Source organism: Sorex araneus, chromosome 1 (assembly GCF_027595985.1).
Source record: "Sorex araneus isolate mSorAra2 chromosome 1, mSorAra2.pri, whole genome shotgun sequence".
NCBI classification, from domain to species: domain Eukaryota; kingdom Metazoa; phylum Chordata; class Mammalia; order Eulipotyphla; family Soricidae; genus Sorex; species Sorex araneus.
In genome coordinates, this window is record NC_073302.1 from 416,114,403 (window position 1) to 416,135,600 (window position 21,198).

The following is a 21,198-nucleotide window of genomic DNA, read 5'->3' on the forward strand; positions in this document are numbered from 1 at the left end:
TGAATACACCATGGGAAGCTTGCAAGGCTGTCCCATGTAGGCAGGAAACTCTCAGAAGCTTGCCAGTTTCTCCCAGAGGGAGAAGTAGGCTACAAGATATCTTGTAGCTTCTGGGAGCTTGCTTTTAAGTCTCTGGATGTTGGCTGTTGATGGGATTACACACACCTGGGTTCCTCTGCTGGTGCTTTCATGCATGAGGCCTGTCCAATCCTGTGGAGAGGGGCTTTGAGCATGGCTGTTCCTAGGTTCCTGCGGTCTTTGGCTGCCGGGAGCTCTGCTCGGGGTGGGGAGAGAAGCTGGAGCCCATCCCCTCCGAGGAGCCCTGGGGAAAACATCGAGGTGTGTGGGCAAGAGACTCTCTGCATCGCTTTTTTCTGGGAGCTTGTTTTTAAGTCTCTGGATGTTGGCCATTGATGGGATTACACACACCTGGTTCCTCTGCCGGAACCTTCATGCATGAGGCCCATCCGAACATGTCCATCATGAAGTTCACTCTATTCAATAACACACAGAACCTCCCTTATGATTGACTCTGCGTATTCATCTTCGTTCAGAAAACATGTCAAAAAGCTAATATAATTAAAAATAATCTTTTAAAAAAGCAAGGAAAATGACTTATCTCAGAGTGTGTAAACTTTAGAGAAACCAAATGGGGTAAGAACATCTAACTAATGGATGGCTCTTGTGTGGGGTGGTCTTCTTAATCTCTGCATTTTGAGCAAAGAGAAGTACATAGAATTAATTTATGCCAAAGGAAAACTCCTTATCTAAACTGTAGCCTTTATTTTAAAAATACTTCACGATATGGGATAGCATACATTCGTTCAGTATTATTTAAACAAAATTCTTTGTACTGTGTTGCTAAATTTGTTAATAAGAAATTACATTGACTCATTACTATTTTAGTTCCTTTCCCTTCTTCCTCTGAGACAGCAAAGTCACTGTCACTGTCATCCTGTTGCTTATTGATTTGTTCGAGTGGGCACCAGTAACATCTCTCATTGAGAGGCTTATTGTTACTGTTTTTGGCATATCCAATACACACTTGCCAGGCTCTGCTGCGCGGGCTCAATACTCTCGGTAGCTTGCCGGGCTCTCCTAGAGGGGTGGAGGAATTGAACTCAGGGCAGCCGTGTGAAAAGCAAATGCCCAATCACTGTGCTATCGCTCCAGCCCAGAAAAGTCACTAGGCTTCCTTAATTACCTGATACTATTCTAAGGCTGTTTGTGTGTGTGTGTGATTCATCTACACTTAATTTCACTTTATCCCCATATGACTGTGCATTCCATTTTGAAGTTTCACTTGATTCCATATTAAACTGATTTGATCTTTGGATAAAATGAAATGTATTATTCAATTCACAGGCATGATAATGACTTGTAAATAAACAGAAGCTGATAAATATTTCTGTGAACGAAATTGATATCTATATTACTTTTTTCACTTCAAATTTAGGAACTTTAAATACTCTACAGAGAATTGAGTTTTATTTTTAATTGTTTTTGCCAGATTAAGGTATGGTTTTATTGTAAAGGTCACATAGACAAGTTAAGAGTTACTACTTCAAAGAATATTGTTGTAATATTGGAATATGCCAATTGTTATTTTTGACAATGAATATATCATTTTTAATCTTTTACAAATCTGTGGTCACAAATGTGAAGTAGAGAGAAATTAGAATAAAGTAGAGCAAAGTAAGAACTTTGGTGTACATTTCTTGAGGTTTCTTTTATCTAGTCATTACATGATTTCTTCAACAATTACACTGCAAAAGATTTTTCACTTTTTATTTAGAATTTTCCTCATTTTTTATTCTATTAAGCATGTTGACTAACTGCAATGTTTTATATATTAATATACCTAATCCTGTGTAGTAGGGTTAGAGAAAATATTTTTTAAAAGTTAGGTTAAATTAAACAAATATGAATTTTATTATTAATTATTCATCTCTTTTATTTGAAATTTTTATGTGTATGGTGTAGATCTAGCCTATCAGGACCAGTGTAAAGTCACAGTAGCACTCATCAAGTTCTAAAGAGCAATCAACACCATAAAAGATTGGCGGGGGGGGAGGTTTACTGTGTTTCTTGGTGGTGGAATATGGGCACTGGTGAAGTGATGGGTGTTTGAGCATTGTGTAACTGAGACTTAAGCCTGAAAGCTTTGTAACTTTCCACATGGTGATTCAATAAAAAATAATATATATATATAAAGAAATTTCCCCCCTCAATAGTTACATATGGTGCAAGTAACAAAAACAACAAAAAAACATTGAAAAAGATTTTACCACCACAATGGAAAGTCTTTGAGAAAAATGTATAATTTTTATCATTATATTACCACCACAGCTTAAAAAATATACTATTTTTAAAAAGAAACATTTTAAAGAAAATAAATGTTTAATGTGATTCAATGGAACCATAGCACAGGGGCTGGAGTGATAGCACAGTGTGTAAGGCGTTTGCCTTGCAAAATTGATCCAGGTTCAATTCCTCCGTCCCTTTCAGAGAGCCTGGCAAGCTACCGAGAGTATCCCCCCCACATGGCAGAGCCTGGCAAGCTACCTGTGGCATATTTGATATGCCGAAACAATAACAAGTCTCACAGTGGAGACGTTACTGGTGCCTGCTCGAGCAAATTGATGAACAACAGGGTGACAGTGATACAGTGATGATACATTTACTGCAGCAATTTTTAGAGAGTATAAAATGCCATAAAATTAATCTGTGACATAGGCAAGAGCAATTGTACATTGTTAGGGTGCTTGCCTGGCATGAGGCTGACCGGGATTCAATCCATGGCATTTCACAGGGTCCCCCAAGCCCTCAGGAGTTATCCATGAATGCAGAGCTCGGAGTAAGTCCTGAGAACTGCCAAATGTGACCTAAAAACAAAAATAGCCCGTGACTTATTTTTCAGGTCATCAGTCAAAATCATCCTCACTACATGACATGAAATATAGTAAGGAAATTTAATTTTTTCCCTTTATTTTAGAGCAGTATACAAAGATGCTGATCTGTACCTATTGGACTCTCCTTTTGGTTACCTAGATGTTTTAACAGAAAAAGAAATATTTGAAAGGTAGGTCCTTTGAATGCTCTTGCAAAAATACAAGGAAAAATGGTTATGCCACGACGGACCTACTATTACCCATTGAGAAATAAATCTATCGATTTATGCCATTGATGCTCATTATGGCAAAATGTAACATAAGCATAGTCAAATTTTATCATTTCTTCAGAGACCAGATTCAATATAACTTCCCTTATGATAACTTGCATCACTTAATGAATTACACTAAGTAGTTTTATAGTGTTACTGATTTATGGAATATCTTCTAAAGTTTTAAATTAATGTGAAGCTTAAATTTTTGATTTATGTGTGTTAGCACTTCCCCCCACCCTGCTAAATTGCTAATACTCATGCTGAATATTTTTATGTGAATGAATGTTGATCTCATCTACCTCAATACCTTATTCAGAACCTTGTCCTCAATCTTGGGACTTACATTTCTTTGGAATTCTAGTTAGGACTCAATGTACATAAAATTCATAAAAGAAAGAGGTAATTAAATGACTTTATTTAAAAGTTGTTTTATAGTATGTTATATTATGTACTATGATATAGTTCAGTAAGACAAAAAAATTTTAAGCAATAAGGATATCAATTTAGGTGCATTTAAGATGGCCACATTATTCCTATAAGCACTTTTTCAAAAAGTCAGTTAAATTTAACGTTTAGGTACCGTTTATGTAATTCCGGTGCAGTGATAAGTAACTTCCTATCTATAGAAACGTTGCTAGTTATTTTAATATGATAGAGTATAATCTAGAATGATATCTATTTTAACACAATACATAATGGCTTTAGTCCTATATGAGGGGCTAGAAAAATAACTCAAAGAACTGGGTATATGTGCTTTGCACAAAGGAGGTCTAGGTTTGGTTCCTGGTACCTTATGGTCCCCTGAGCACCGTTCAGAGAGTTCCTGAGTATAGGACAGGTAGTCACCTGAGCACTGCTCTGTGGCCATACCAAAAAACAAAGAAATGTAAATTTGATCTACCTTAGATGAATTTAGTCAGGATTCACTTCTACACCAGAGGCTAAACTGCTTAAAAAAACAGAGGCAAATGTTCTTAGAGGAGAGTCAAATTTATTATCCAGTTCTCATATCTGCTATTTGGCAAATTTTGGGTTAAATGCAAAAGGAAATTAATATAAAATTTCAGAAATAAAAAGTTCTAACCTTTCAGGAGACACAAAATATAGACCTCCTAAAAGTCATCTGACAAATTCTCTCAGTTTCTAGATAATAAATCAATTTCCATAGGGTAAACTTCTTGCTCTAAGTCAAGAACTTATTTAATATCAGACATTTAATTCATTTTAAGTTAATGCTGAGCTTTATAACGTGTCATGCTATAGTAATCAGTAGTAAAATATTTGTTGCTATAATAGTTCAAGAGGCACCAAATGAACTATTCCTGAATCTTTACTTTTAGAATAATTTTAGGTATAATAAAAGATGGCATGGTGGAGGTTTTATATGAGAATTCAGTAGTGAAATGTGTGTATGTAAGATTTTAACATGCATAGAAAATGTCTTTATAAAATTGATACCTCATTTGTATCTTTTTATATTCTTAAAGCTGTGTCTGTAAATTGATGGCTAACAAAACTAGGATTTTGGTCACTTCTAAAATGGAGCATTTAAAGAAAGCCGACAAAATATTAATTTTACATGAAGGGAGCAGCTATTTTTATGGAACGTTTTCTGAACTGCAAAACCTGCGGCCAGACTTCAGCTCAAAGCTCATGGGATATGATTCTTTTGATCAGTTTAGTGCAGAAAGAAGAAATTCCATCCTAACGGAGACTTTGCGGCGTTTCTCGCTGGAAGGGGATGCTGCCGTCTCCTGGAATGAAGCCAGAAAGCAATCTTTTAAACAGACGGGGGAGTTTGGTGAAAAAAGGAAGAACTCTGTTCTCAATCCAATCAACTCTCTGCGCAAGTTTTCGATTGCTCAAAAGGCGCCGTTGCAAATGAACGGTATTGAAGAAGACTCGGAGGGGTCTTCAGAAAGAAGACTGTCCCTGATTCCCGATTCTGAGCAGGGGGAGGCCATCCTTCCTCGGAGCAATGTCTTCAACACTGGTCCCATGCTCCAGGGCCGCAGGAGGCAGTCTGTTCTGAACCTGATGACGCACTCCGCGGGGAACCAAGGTTCAAATATCCACCGAAGGGCCACAGCAGCTGCTCGAAAGATGTCCCTGGCCCCCCAGGCGAACTTCACCGAGATGGATATATACTCAAGAAGGTTATCTCAAGACAGCATCTTGGAAATTAGCGAAGAAATCAATGAGGAAGACCTAAAGGTATGTCTGAATTATTTGGTGTGGTTTGCTCGTCTGCAATGGAATAGAAAGTGATGTATAGTGTATAACACAGTGTACATTTGGGATTTAGGATGAGTTTTATCTTAAGATTCTGAAAATCTAAAGTCCTCAACTGCACTTAAACAATTTCAAACTGTGAGAGAACAACTATTTGTCTTTGAGCTGGACATTATGTCTACCCGTGAAGTGTGTCAGGCAAGGGACAGTCTTAGATTCTTTACTGGACTGTTGGCAGTCATTATTAAACATTAGGACGCATATGTTGTAGAAGCAGCTTAAGACCTCTTTGTGAAGAGGTGTTCAAATAAATATACACGTAAGCAACAAATTCATTTATGTAGAGACTAAGATAGGACAGCTTATACAGACAAGTATTTCTGTAGAGGTGGCCTTATTTGAGGTATGTCTCTCTATATGATAAAAATCAGCCCCACACAGGGCTCGTTGTACTCAATTCTGTTGTACTCAGGGGCCACTAAGACTGTTCCTGACAGTGCCTGGGAGCCATGCAAAATTACAAACTCTGTTTGCCTGTGTACCCTGAAGACATAGGTTAAATCAAGAAGAGTTCTGGCACTGTCCATCTTTTATACTACCATATATTTAATGAAAGGTATGACACTATTAAGCATTAAAAATGGTAAATGAGGGGCTGGAGCAATAGCACAGCGGGTAGGGTGTTTGCCTTGCACACAGCCAACCCGGGTTCGATTCTAAGCATCCCATATGGTCCCCTGAGCACCTCCAGGAGTAATTCCTGAGATGCAGAGCCAGGAGTAATCCCTGAGCATCACCGGTGTGACCCACAAAGAAAAAAAAAAAGGTAAACTAGTCCAAGAATAAAAGATAGCCTATCTTATCAGAGACATGCTTATACAGTTTGAGGAATTAGATGCTTATCATTTTATTTAAAAGTTACATTACTTCAGTGGGTATTATGCTAGCTATTGGATTGATAACACATATGTCATTACACATATAATATTTATATTTGTTAAAATACATTTTTATTCAAATAGCATTTCTTTATTTCAACACATTCAAAATAAAATAATTCATTTTATTTTAAAATAACACATTCACAATACAGTATAAGTGTTATGATACTGTATTGTATATTGTCTCATTGCAATATCCGTGATTATTTTTTAGGACTGTTTTTTTGATGATGTGGACAACATGCCAACAGTGACCACGTGGAACACATACCTTCGATATATTACTGTTCATAAGAATTTAATTTTGGTGCTAATTTGGTGTTTAGTTATTTTTCTCGCTGAGGTAAGAATGTTTTATGATAAACTTGCTGAGATTTAATGTTAAAGTAAGAATAGTTTGATAATAATGCTTAAACTGTTTTGATGTGCCACATTAAAATAAACTAAATAGCTCAGTTCCCTGGCATACATATCTTGATATTCATGCATATGGATGTATAACACAATTTATATTTTTAATGGCATGCCTAGTTTTTCATATATTTAATTTTATATAATAAGAAATCTTGATAGTTTGTTGTTGGCATTTCATGATAGCATAACAAGTATACTTAAGCAAATATTTAGTGAATTTTTATGTAGAGGTTTTTTTTTTTTTTTTTGCTTTTTGGGTCACACTTGGCTATGCTCAGAGGTTACTCCTGGCTCTGCACTCAGGAATTACTCCTGGTGGTGCTCAGGGGACCATATGGGATGCTGGGAATCGAACCCGGGTTGGCCGTGTGCAAGGCAAATGCCCTACCCGCTGTGCTATTGCTCCAGCCCCGAGATTTTTTTTTATGTAAAGATTTAAAAGCTCAAATTCAAATGCCTTTACATGGATTGAAAGCCTGATTTTTCTGTAAAAATGTCTTGTATTTGTTATTATTTTGTCTTTTGATGCTGGAATTTGAACCCATGTCTCAGGCATGCAAATCATGGATTTTAGCTCTGAGCCAAAACCTTAACCTTCAAATTTTCCTATTTAAAAAATGTGAGTAATAAATTTGGTAAAAGATGTTAAAGAACACTACATGGGCACAACAAAACAGACTGATAGGTTCAACTTAGTCCACAAGTGTGAATGAGTGCTTTAGATATTTGTTCCATAGGACTCCCCTGCGTATATCCTATGTCAATAACTGAAACCCAAATATAGTGTTACATGGCTCCCCATTGGTAAAATTAAACAAGATTCCTTCCTTCCTTCCTTCCTTCCTTCCTTCCTTCCTTCCTTCCTTCCTTCCTTCCTTCCTTCCTTCCTTCCTTCCTTCCTTCCTTCCTCCCTCCCTCCCTCCCTCCCTCCCTCCCTCCCTCCCTTCCTTCCTTCCTTCCTTCCTTCCTTCCTTCTTCCATTCCCCCCTCCCTCCCTTCCTCCCTTTTTTTATTTATTTCTCTCATTGTTTTTTGTTTTGGACAACCTCCAGTGATGCATAGGAATTACTCCTGACAGTGCTTGGGGTACCTTATGGGATGCCAGGGATCAAACCCAGATTGGTTATGTGCAAAGATAGTATCCACTGCACTATCTCTCCGGCCTGCTTGATCAAGATTTCTAAACTGATTAAGAAACTTACATAAAATATCACCACTTCTTCCTGACCAAGTATGATGGTGTTAAAAATCCAAAGATATAGAGCAAAACTTATACATGTATGTGACTCCACCTTTAAATGACCATTTCCACTTATCTTTGAATTCAGGTAATGGCACTTTTTGAAATTATTGTTTTAGGCACCATAGCTTGCACAGCTATTCACGGCATGGTTTTAATGCATAAAGCATTCCAGCACCACATGCTCCAACAGAATATCTCTTCTTTTACCTACTGTTTTAGGTTACTAGGATGCGAGATTAAAAGGCTTGATGAAAGGCTTGATGCAAGATGCAGTACAGCGTAGTGCAACTACAGAGTGAAAGTGATGTGAATCTAAGTTATCTGTTCTTTTTTTTTTCTGGGGGAGGGGTGTTGAATCAAACCCTGCAATGCTCAGGGATTGTTCCTGCCTCTGAACTCAGGAATTACTCCTCAGGGTGCGCAGGGGACCATATGGGATGCAGGGACTTGAACCTGGGTCAGCTGCCTGCAAAGCAAATGCTCTGCTGCTATACTATTTCTCTGGCATCTCCTTTTTTCTTATTAACACTGTACATCAGCAAGTTATTTAAGTTCTGAGCCTCTGTATTCTCACTGGCAATATGAATATTATAATATTGCCAGCATCATGGGTCACTTTTGTGGGTTAAAATATTTGATTTAGGAGTTGGCACCTAATGAACTATAATAGTTGCTGTTCTCATCTTTTTAAAAAGAAATTAGGGTAAAGATATTTTTGAGTTATAATTCATAATAGTGATGTAATGAAATTTTTAATTATTTTTGGCATATTAATAAAAATACAGATTTGGATATTTCACCCAGATTTTGATTACTCATTAAAATATAATTTTATTTTACCTCATTAATATCTGTCAATGTTAATTTGAACAAAACCTAGTCCTGTATCACTTTTAATTTCAAAACAACCCTTTATAATTTTAATCGTTTGAATCTCTGCTTGAAAGTCACGTTGCTTGATTGTTTTTCCACTTACTGAGCTTAGTAAGAAAAAAAGATTTCTTGTAATGTGATGATGATTTATGTAAATTTGCAGAATATTTCTCCCAGGAAGCTCTACTGAGTTTTTTAAATTAATGCATCTTTCAAATGATGTGTCATTAATTTATTAAGTAATGGTTAATAATGAACGTTGAGCTGGCATAATTCAGTGCAGTATTATTAACTTACTGAACCAAGAATACAGTGGTTCTTTGTCTTCAGGCAAGAAATTAAGTTACTATAAAGGATGGCAATGTTGTAAAACTAAACCACGTGCTATAGTTGTTCTCTCACAATTAATGCAAAAACTTCTCTTAATGGACAAAACAATTAGTATGTCATTTCTAGATAGGAAATAATGTAATAAATTGCAATATTTTTTTGAGCATTATTCTGGAGGCATTAGTACTCAAATGGCTTTTAGAACTTGAATTAGAAGAAGTTGGTGAAAGACAAATAGCAGTTGTTTTCATTGTGTTCACCATCTAGTGTTAAACAATGCAATCTCTGAAGCTCACAGTACTCTTGCCTTAAATCAAAACTTGCAGAATGTTTTTTGTTTTTTTATTTCCTCTTTCCCTTTGTTGCTTTAAAAAACATTTAAAAAAATTTTTATTGAGGGGCTGGAGTGATAGCATAGCGGGTAGGGCGTTTGCCTTGCACGCGGCCGACCCGGGTTCGATTCCCAGCATCCCATATGGTCCCCTGAGCACCGCCATGGGTAATTCCTGAGTGCAAAGCCAGAAGTGACCCCTGTGCATCACCAGGTATGACCCAAAAAAGCAAAAAAAAAATTTATTGAATCTCCGTGAGATAGAGTTACAAAGCTGGTTGGGTTTCAGTCATACCATGTTCCGTCACCCATCCTTCACCAGTGTACATTGCCCACCACCAATGTCTTCAGTTTTCCTCCCATCGCCCTCCCCCAAGCTTATTCCCTAATACCATTTTCCCTAATGCATTTTCCCTACACTGTTTCCATGTACCATTTTCCCCAATATAAATCCATTTCTTCTGTAAATTCTTAGATATCAGTACCACGGGTATAGGCTATGAAATCTCTCTGACTAATGTTGGGCTTTCCAGTACTTCTCTATGACTGTATATCACTGACTTCACTGGGGGTGTGAAGTAATGGGGCTTTTTAGATAACAGTTTCTTGGTTTATTCTTTTTTACCAGAACCAAAGGGTTTGTAATGAGTATAAAAACTCATGTTTAGTGCTTTTATTTTGTAATATTTATCTGTCACATAACTTCTGTATCAATTCAAAAAATAGCTTCCTTTCTCTTTATTAGTGAGAAATATTAAGGTGGTTTTACTTAATCAGTAAAATGAGCCCATAATACACTCCCATAATAATATTATGGTTGCTGATTGTTACTGATGCCTCTAAGGCAGTTTTATTTCATGGATCTATATTTTTTTTGTCAATATAAGTTAATCTTTATTTTAAAATGTGCCATTCTGTTGAGTTATGTTGATAATTACAGAGACAATCCATGAGAAGAAGGAGCAGTATATAGAGAACCTCTATATTGTTCCTTCAATTTGGCTGTGAATTTAATACTGCTAATAAAATACAAACTCACATATACAAACACACAATAAGTTTCCCAGTAGTAACACATTTTAAGAAGGATAAAGACATACCAATATCATATAAAGGGAAAGTTTTACATAATTATATCTTCTGAACTATAAGAATAATAACCAAATATGAAAAAGAATAACAAATATCAGCCAGTATCCAATTAAAAAGTAAATAAATTGCATCATTTCTTTAATCTACCATTGCTTGATGCCAGATACTGTTTTATAATAAAGTACAATTAGAGGAAGGAGCAAAACTAAAATTATCCTTCTCCTCATCAGGTAATAGAAAGAATACAAATTTTATTTTTTTTAATAATTTATTTATTTTTAATTAGAGAATCACCGTGAGGGTACAGTTACAGATTTATACACTTTTGTGCTTATACTTCCCTCATACAAAGTTCGGAAACCCATTCCTTCACCAGTGCCCATTCTCCACCACCCGTAAACCCAGTGTCCCTCCCACCCTCCCCAATCCCATCTCCCCCCCAACCCACCCTGCCACTGTGGCAGGGCATTCCCTTCTGTTCTCTCTCTCTAATTAGCTGTTGTGGTTTGCAATAGAGGTGTTGAGTGGCCGCTGTGCTCAGTCTCTAGCCCTCATTCAGCCCGCAACTCCCTTCCCCCACATGGCCTTCGACTACAATGTAGTTGGTGATCGCTTCTCTGAGTTGCCCTTTCCCCGGAACGTGAGGCCAGCCTCGAAGCCATGGGGTCAACCTCCTGGTACTTATTTCTACAGTTCTTGGGTATTAGTCTCCCACTCTGATATTCTATATACTCATGGATCTATATTTTAGGACATTATTTGCCCTGTGAACTCTAAAAATATGTACATGAATTTATACCAAGTTGTTACTTTACTTTTATCACCTGTCATTCATTCAACTATCTCCTCATCAACAAATTAAGCTTCTACCATATTTCAGATATGATTCTATGTGCTGTGTATACAGTGTCACATGTAGTATGTAGAAGTATAGAAAAAGAATATTTCTATTATTGTGAATTTTCTATTGGAAAGTGATGATCCAAACCATACTATTTTCTATATGGTATTGAATGGGATTTAGAATACTTAAAAAATTGAAAAATAAGTATCTCTCTGCTTTTCCTTTTTAATTACCTAGTGCACACTATTATAAACTGCATGAACAATATAATTTCAAAATGCTTGGAAATGAGATGTTAGAACATGTTTATTCAGTTGTTGTTGTATATCCAAAATATTTTTGTTAGATATGATATGTTAGACCTTAGAAATTCTTTTTGATTGCTCTTTGGGTCACACCCAGTGATACAAAGGGATCACTCCTGGTTCTGCACTCGGGAATCACTCCTGGCGGTGCTTGGCGGACCATATAGGATGCTGGGAATCGAACCCGGGTCAGCTGCTTGCAAGCCCTACCTGCTGTGCTATCGCTCTAGTCCTGAGACCTTAGAAATGTTTTTGTTCTAGTTAATAAGAGCAGTTTGAAATAGAGGCTCCAAAACTTCTGTGCATAAGTGGTCTCCTCTACAAGAAATTGGAAATAATATTATTTAATATCACACTGACCACCATTTTCATAAACTGGTTATTGTTCCATTTGTTATATTACAGGCATTGTTGTATCAACAAAGGATTACTGTTCTACAGGGTCTAGAAAAATAGAATTTTAAATTGAAATAGTATAACATATAGATCATTTAAATATCAAAGAAATTACAGAAAGCACATTTGTTTTAAAAAGTTTTTTCTTCTTCTATAGTATAGGACACTTGTCCCTCAGCAGTATGTCTGCACTTTGAGAATGCCCAAGATAATTTAAGTACCATTGATATATAGTTTAACAAGAATGTAATATATTCAAAAACTGTAACCTTTCACTGCTGAAAACTTTAACTGATTTTACATAAATATTAATTTTTTCTTTTCAATCACTGGTCACAGATATTATCCCCTTGTAATCTTTACACAATAAATGACATTATTGATATTAAGTATTCAGATAAGTTACCTGCTACCAGGAAGAGATTAGTATTTTTGTAAGAAATGTTTTAAAGTTTAAAGTATTAACTATAATTTTAACTATGCAAACTTCTATGCAAATCATAGGATAAATGTTGTTTGAATGAAGATCACATACTTCCAGGGTTCATTGAGAAATAAGAGCAGTTAAGTCAGTATGGGTAACGGATTCCATTAGTTTAATATGTTCTAATAGCAAATAGTAGTTCCTAGAACAAATATTACAGCTAATGTACTTAGGGAAACAGGGGATGCTAGCCATAGTAGAGTTAGAGATGGACATAGGTGGAAAAGTAAGATGTTGAAACAGATCATCTGGGTTTGTTCCATTTCAGGTGGCTCTGTCTCTGGTGGTGCTCTGGCTATTTGAACCGTGAGTATTCCAACTCCTGTTGTGGGTTTTATTTTGTTTGTATTGGTTATCTGAGTCTCATTAAATATTGTAATATCTGCTATGCTTCAGTTCCTCCAGAGTTTTATAATAGAGGAAAGTCAAAATATTTTTATTTAAAATTGTGAGCATCATGGTTCCTGCAGCCTTATCAATTTCTAAAGAACTAAATATGTTTAGTTTCCCTACAATGTGATAATACTTAAAACAACATTCCATACCTAATATTTTAAGAATTTAATAAAGACATATTTGTTCTGCTTCAAAGGTACAGAAACCTAATTGCTATGCTGATGGTTGTCGTGAAAGACATAAGCTCGGTTGATAAAATATACCATGTTTCTGAAGACCCAGATTCAGTTCTGATTTCATGGATTGAAAATTTAATAACTTTGGTTACAGAATGACAATTTTTATTTTATTTTTTGCAGGAATCCTACTCCAGACAAAGGGAATAGTACTGAGATTTCAAATAGCACCTATGCCGTGATCATCACTGACACCAGCAAATTTTATATTATTTACATTTATGTGGGAGTCGCTGACACTTTGCTTGCTCTGGGGATTTTCAGAGGTCTGCCACTGGTACACACTCTGATCACAGTGTCAAAAATATTACACCACAAAATGCTGCATTCTGTTCTTCATGCACCTATGTCAACCCTCAACGCACTGAAAGCAGGTACTGACTACTGATACTAAAGGAGAGCCCTGGCCAACATCACCAGGACCCACGGGTTTAGCTGGCTTTCTGGTAGTTGTGAGGACTTTTGCCTATTGTTTTTGTGGAATCTCGTCACAACTCACTAGCGCATCTCTTGCACATTACAGTTCATTGTATGTTTAACTTCTTCTCTTTCTTTATTGGCTAATTGGAATAGTTGGCTCATTAGAATGTTATGCTGATGCCATTGTAGCAGCTAGAGCAGACCCTTCTGGGTCAGATTTTCTTCTCTGTTCAGATATTTGTTCTAGTCCCTTACCAGGATATGTTTGTTTTGGTCCATAGGCTTACTTAAAAGAGAAGATTCAAAGTGATTAAGAAAAATATGAAAGTCTATTAGTGACATAGACTTTTGATGAAATAAAATAGTTTTGGGGAACTCTTCTAAGATAATCATATATATTCATTCTAGTTTTTTTTTTGCTTGTTTAGGGGAGGCTAGTGTTGTCCCAAATATATTATATAATTATTTTTAATTTTTTGATGATAAGTAGAGGCCATTAGGGAAGTATAAAATTTTAGTTGATAAAAGATGAATAAGGACTAGGCATCTAAGGTATAGAGTGAATATAATTGATAAGAATGTGTTGTGTAATTGAAATTTTCTGAGTGACACTTGAAATTTCTCACTAAAAAAGAGTAAATTTGAGTTGATGTATATGTTAACTCATTGAAAATATTTTTATAATGTGTGCATAAAATTATTACATTATATGTTTTAAACACTTATAGCTTGTTATAACTTACTGATTATGACCTATTTGTAATAAGCTTATAATTTATTCAACATAAGTATTTAAAGTTAATACATAAGAAAAACAAAAAAACACAATAAAAAATAAGCCACAATAAAAAATAAAGTCAAAAAAAGTATGGGTAGTGAAGAAACCAAAAACTAATAACAGGTTAAAAAATGCTTTGAAACTTATCAATTCCATTAGGTCTATTCATATTTAAGAACCCAAGGTCAAAAAAGTTCCCCTATTTTATTCCTATTTCAATTTATCAAGCAATTACTCTGTTTGCATTCAGATAGGGTGAATATAAAAAGGTGAATAAGCTTGATGTTAGACCTAGAAGACCTCATAACCCTCTTGTAATCATAAATAAGTGCTCAGTAAAATATGCTGAATGGGTGAAAGACTGAATGCCTATTTAGACATATGAAGTATAATAAAACTCACGAATGATTTTTTTTACCAAGTGAAGTTTCATGTTCTAAATAGTATAAGTTTCATAAAGAATTTTTCTCTTAACATTAGCTTAATTTTGGTAAAATATATAAGCATATTTAATCATATGTGCTAAAGAACATATTGTTAGAGAGAGTAAGAGATGGCGACTTCTTTCAATAAATATGTGAGTAGTTTCATGCTTACAGTTTTTTTTGCTGAAGGTTATGAGTGATACAAAATAGACATGACAAGATCCTACTTATTTCTAGAAATTTTTAGTCATTAAAAAGAGATAAGATACACAAACAAGCAACTATGAGTATGACATAGATAAATTTATTGTCACACAAAGGTGCTGATGGAATATATTAAGGAAACTATGTATGTTCAGAAGTGGAAGGAAGTAATTCCAGGTTTTGCACACATTGGTGCTTCTTTGCAAAGAAGCCCTCAGGTCAGATCAGGAAGGGGATAGATTAGACAAGCAGAAATGACTGAAAAGCTTTTGTTAAGCAGAAATAGCCACATAGAAAAAGCAGGAAGATGGGAGAAAGTAGGGTGCATGTGAAAAGCAGATCAATTTGACTGAACTGACTGCATCAAAGAAACTTGTACTAGCTTGATGACTTAAGGTCAATGTATGGAAGGCATTAAATATTAAACTAAGAATTTTGGACTTTACTCTCCGTTAATAGAGGTTGAATGATAAGATTCCATATCACCTAACTTGTGTTGAATTATGTTATATTTTATCTAATTATATGTTTCACTTTCTCCTAAACAATGAATTCCTCAGGGACAATGAATATAGTTCATTCACCTGTTATTTCAGTGCCTAGCCTTGGGCCTTATAGATAGAGACACACCATATAGCACTTTACTTTTTTCTTAAAGGAAAAGAATGACCAGACTTATAAATGTGGATCAGGAGTTTGGAATATAGGCAAAAGCTTATATAACCAAAGAAGATGGTACAAAGAAAGAATGTAATAAAGGAAATCCTTCTCGTGGGCAGATAGGCATTGAGTCACTACTCCAGAGTTGTGTCAAAGATGTAAAGAAGTCTGAAATAGACCTTACATTATGGAACAGAGACAAGAAAATAATGACAGAATATCCAGTAAGCTGTATTTGAACTCAGACCTGTTGGTCTAAGGTTGGAGTCTGAGTGCTTGTTCCTGACCTTATTTGTAGTATGAACTTGATTAGCAACATTGCTTTTACCTGAATCTCACAGGAACTTGCATTTTATAAAGATTTTAAAGTGAGCACTGATAACTTGACTACAGTTACTTAGAATCTTTACACAACACTGAACTTTTCTGTCTATATCTGATCCTATGCATTCTAGTCTTATTTGCATTCTAAATACTTCTGATGTTATTCAAGTTAACATTTGATATTTTACATTTTTTTAAGGTTACTATTTTTCAAAGAATTTACCTTCTTTTATATTATAGGTGGGATTCTTAATAGATTCTCCAAAGATATAGCAATTTTGGATGATCTTCTGCCTCTTACCATATTTGACTTCATTCAGGTTTGTAAAAATAATACGAAGGATCTTTGCACTTGTCATGTTTTTAATAATTAAAAAAGTAAAATTTCGTCTATTTTTTAGCTGATTGAGAGTTGAAGTCTATGTATTTTAAGAGTTTCATAAAAAATTTGTTAATAAAACTCTTAAAAATGGAACTAAATTTAGTGGTAAGTCAGAACAATCTTCTATAAGCAAACCCAAGGTCAGTTTGCAAAAGCATATAGTAACAGGGTACAGGAAGGTCAATTGAGAGAAGTAACAGACTACCATCTTACAGATCACTGGTCATGAAGTATGGCATTAGTGCCACTATGTAGTGGAAATCCACATACCCCCAGAGGACTCATGTTAAAATTAAGATCCATTATCGGTGTGCTATGGTGCAAACAAGTCTTCTTCATGTGCACTGATACAGAGAACCTGCAACCTCACAATAAGGACCGTCATTCAGGGGCAGGTATTAGAGATATGTTCCCAAGAGTGGGGATTGGATAAATGAAAAGTCAAGAAAGTGAGGGCTGTCCCTGAGTGCCACATCTGAAGAGGTCTCCAAGGCAGCCTGTTTATGAGCTTGTGTCTCCACAAGGTGGTGATTCGATAGGACTGAGAAGGGAGGAGGAAAGGGAAGGGTAGAGGGGATACTGCATTAGGACTCCATAAATGACAGGCTTTAAGGAGTGTGAGAAATTAATGACCTTGCCTCTTGGGCCAAATTTGAAAACAACTTCCTGGGTGACTTAGGTGGATCTCCAGAAAGCAAATGCCAGAGTTTCAATTATTGCTTTGGAAAGACAGTTTCGAGAGGATGCTACCTATCTTAGAATGCGTCATTCTTTTTCATCCCTTTTCTCATCACCTTCCAGTAATATTTTATTTTAGAGAACTTAGAACACGTAAACGGGCTACCCCATTTTATGTGTACACACAACTGACATTTGCAGGTGCAGAAAAACCAGATCGTCAGTTTACTTCATCTGAAACGATTGGCAAAACAAAACACGTTAGCCTGTTCCAAGTGAACTTTAGCATTTTCTATTTCCTTTGGCTGCCCTGTTTAGGGATATAACTCTGCGGTAGCTACTGAAATTCTTTCATGCCTTGAGTTCATTATTAGAAGAAGTATTTCCTGTGTCTTCTAAGGCTGCTGCTCATTTGTTCCTCATTCTAGCAGGGTAAATGAGTGGTGTTAATATGATATCAAATCAGATATGAACTGGAACATGGACTTCTTGACACGATTGCAAAAGAATTCATAAATATTATCACTTGATTTTTCCTGTCTCGTTTTATAATCTACCATGTATCTTCTTGGTCAGCTTAAGGCTCACTTTTTAAATCCTTTGAAAAAGTTAATGTTTTAATATTAATTTTCTAAATTAACCCTCTTGATGTATATGATGGCAAATATAATTTTTGCTCAACTAAAATTGAGGTTCTTTATTTGTTGCTTCACAGCTGATTGGGCAGAGCCCTTTTATTTTAATTTCCCTATTTTATTTATAAGAGAGTCTCACAGTGAAGTATAATGGGAAAATTAAAATGAGTATGCAGTAAAAAACTGATCAACTTTAATTTTGTTAAAGATTCATTATAGAGGTTCTTTAAATTATGGGCTCCTCTTGTTATATGTATGATCACATTAATTAAATATTCTGCTCAGATATTAGAAGCAGATCTACTGCACAAAAGTGGGCAAATATATAAGTTTTCTTTTATAAAAAATTTACTCTGAGAGGAGGAGAATGTCTGGTGGTAGGTGTGGTGCTAGAACATTGTATTCATGAAATCTTGTCATTAACAGTACTGTAAATCACTGTGCTTCAAATTTAAAAAAAAATTCTTAGCTTCTACTTACTCTATTTATTTACTGGAGCGATAGCACAGTGAATAGGGCATTTACCTTGCATGCGGCTGACCTGGGTTTGATTCCTCTGTCCCTCCCAGAGAGCCCTGAAAGCTACTGAGAGTATCCCATCCCACAGCAGAGCCTGGCAAGCTACCTGTGGCGTATTCAATATGCAAAAAAAAAAAAAAAAAAAACAAAAAAAACAACAGTAACTACAAGTCTCACAGTGGAGACGTTACTGCTGAATGCTCGAGCAAATTGCTGAAAAATGAGATGACAGTGCTACAGTGCATTAACATTTGACAGTGTTCTGGAAAATATGCCTTCTGGGTTGAAACATAGTTAAATGAAAATCAAAGATACGGCTTCTATTATGAAGATATATCTTGAATAAGAAATTTTTTAGGATCTCATTTTTCTGGTCTTGAAAATGGGGCAGATAAATCTGATGGTTCTAAATGTGTGCACTTGGAAGTAGACTCTAGGGTGAGTCTTACCCTAAAACCACATAGAGAATAACTGTAACCTTGCATACCTCTTCTGACTGAATATTTTCTTTTCAGAAGCAAAAGCCTACCTATTTCAAAGTCTTCTATTCTCAGACTCAATGTTAGCTACTTTGCATTCCTCTCTCTTGACTTTATATATGATACCCATTGAGTTCTGCTATTTTCATTTCTATATCAATTTCTTTCCCTCTATTCTATTAATCACCTCCTTAAAAAGTTCCCAGTACTCACTATTATCTTTGAATTAAAATTCAAATCTGAATTTTCATTGCTTGGTTCTAAAAAAACATTTATTTATCAGTCTATCTATGTATATATCTAGCTATCTACCTACTTACTGGTTCAGAGTGCCTCTTAATTTTTAGGGTCTGCTCCCATTTTACAGGCATCTCTCTATGGATTCAGTGTCAGGAACTCTTTAGAGATGTTTGATGGGTGAATATTCATCTCACTCCTAGGATCCTGGTGAAAGTTGCTGTACACGTTTTGCTATTCTGTTGACATTTTATTTTCCTAAGAGAAGCTTAGGATCTGGGGAAGAATGAATGAGGATAAAAATCAGTGTTTATATTTTCATTAGTTCCTCTATTTATTTTTTGTCCCCTCAATAAACTGAAGTATTCTCAAATTATTTGTCTATAATCCATTCTGAGTTATAAACAAGACAGGGTCAGGGAGCTATCTTGGTCTGGACATGCCTAGCAGGTGCAAGGTCCTAAGTTCAAACTTCTCCCTACATGCCCCAGCCCTCCCCAGCACCTTCTCCACTCCCATTATCACCACATATATTCTGGTGTCCTCAAACACCACTGAGCCTTAACATCAAACTGTCAGGCCTGTACCTTAGGGATAAGCTTCTCAAGGAGAGGCACAGTACCACCAGATATAGTCTGAACTTAAAAACAGATTAAAAAAAACCTGCCCAAAACTTTGCACATACTGTTAAATTATTAGATTCTGATGCACTGCTATATGTTTAAGTTCTACTAAAGATATAATCTTTGCATCTTCTGAAGCAAATGGGACAAACTTACCCAAGAGTTAGATTTACTTTTAACTTATTGTTTTTGTTTGGTTGTCTAAACTCTGTTCTGGATGTTATTTTGTGAATGTCTCACCACTTACAAACCCGTGCCCACCCTTTTTCTCTATTCTTCTCTGATCCATTGATCAGTTGACTTACTTCTCTGTTGTACCTGTTCCATCATGGCATAGTTATAGTTTCATTCCTACAAGTTTCATTCCTTATTTTATATCAGCAATCATTTTATTTTTTACAAAAGATTGCTTTCCCCTATTCAGTGATAGAACCCAGCATGACCAAATTTGAATGACGTGGTTGATTCTCCAATGGACACTGCCATTTTACATATGTCAACAGCAATGTAAATCCTGACAAACTAAATGGTTTCTTCCTAGCAATGCAGTAGCACTGATATTTCAGAAACACTGATATTTAATGTGATTAATGGCTCATTTAAATTAAGTCTGATTCCCTAAATTATCTCCTAGAGCTTAATTTCTTCTCTTTTTTCCCCTACCAAACATTTCATTTATTTGGCATAAATGACTTAGCTTAAAAAAACTATAGTTTGATGTTAATTGTTTAGTTGTAATTAAGGCATTTGTGGCTATATTCTCATGTTGGTTGCATCTATAAGGCAAGAATGGAACAGGGAAGTCTTTTGATTAGAGTATCCTGCCTGCCATACTGCAGGTTTGTGTGGGCATTTGTTGAATGAATAAGGAGCTGGTGTTGCGTTTGATGATTAAATACTTAGAGGTATTTTCCCCTAGAAAAGTATAATTGAAATTTGAGGTTTAAAATGGAAATAGCATCCCAATCCCACTCACCGAATATTTTAACTTTACCCTACCCCTGTTTCTATTAAATTATATTGTGTTCCCCTCTCTCTTGTAAAACATACATGGAAATTGTTGGATACCTGGGTCACCGATATGTAGATTTAACCATTTTTGGATGCTATTTATAATAATTTTTTAAATTATTTTAATTTTTTTTATTTTAAGGGCCAGAGACCTCGTATGCTGTTGACCCAGGTTCATTCCTTGGCACCATGCACAGTCCCTCAAACCCCACCAGGAGTGACCCCTGAGTGCAGAACCAGGGATAAGTCCTGAGCACCACTAGGCATGGTCCCAAAACAAAAAATAAGTCAAAATATATTATTTTAATTCTATTACTGACAGCTGATTTAGTTATAATGGGCTAATGTAGCAGAATTGTTCATTTATTTTCCTTTTACAATATTTGAATTTAGAGTCATGTAGAAATAATTTATTCCCTCAACGTGATCCTGAGGAACATCTAACAGCTATGTAATTGGCTTGTTTCTGCTATTCCATCGGGGCTTCAGTGTTTTTGGTGAACAAGACAAATTTTATTTGTCAGCTTTGACTGACAATGA

At 35.6% G+C, this 21,198-nt stretch overlaps 1 protein-coding gene across 1 annotated transcript in view; it reads left to right on the forward strand.

Moving 5' to 3' along the window:
* CFTR (CF transmembrane conductance regulator) overlaps nt 1-21,198 on the forward strand; it is a 145,472-nt gene that overhangs the window by 75,798 nt on the left and 48,476 nt on the right. The window contains exons 14-19 of the mRNA XM_004602252.2: nt 2,996-3,082; nt 4,654-5,380; nt 6,554-6,682; nt 12,920-12,957; nt 13,407-13,657; nt 16,335-16,414. Of these exons, the coding sequence (XP_004602309.2) occupies nt 2,996-3,082; nt 4,654-5,380; nt 6,554-6,682; nt 12,920-12,957; nt 13,407-13,657; nt 16,335-16,414 (1,312 nt within the window). The remainder of the gene's footprint in view (nt 1-2,995; nt 3,083-4,653; nt 5,381-6,553; nt 6,683-12,919; nt 12,958-13,406; nt 13,658-16,334; nt 16,415-21,198) is intronic.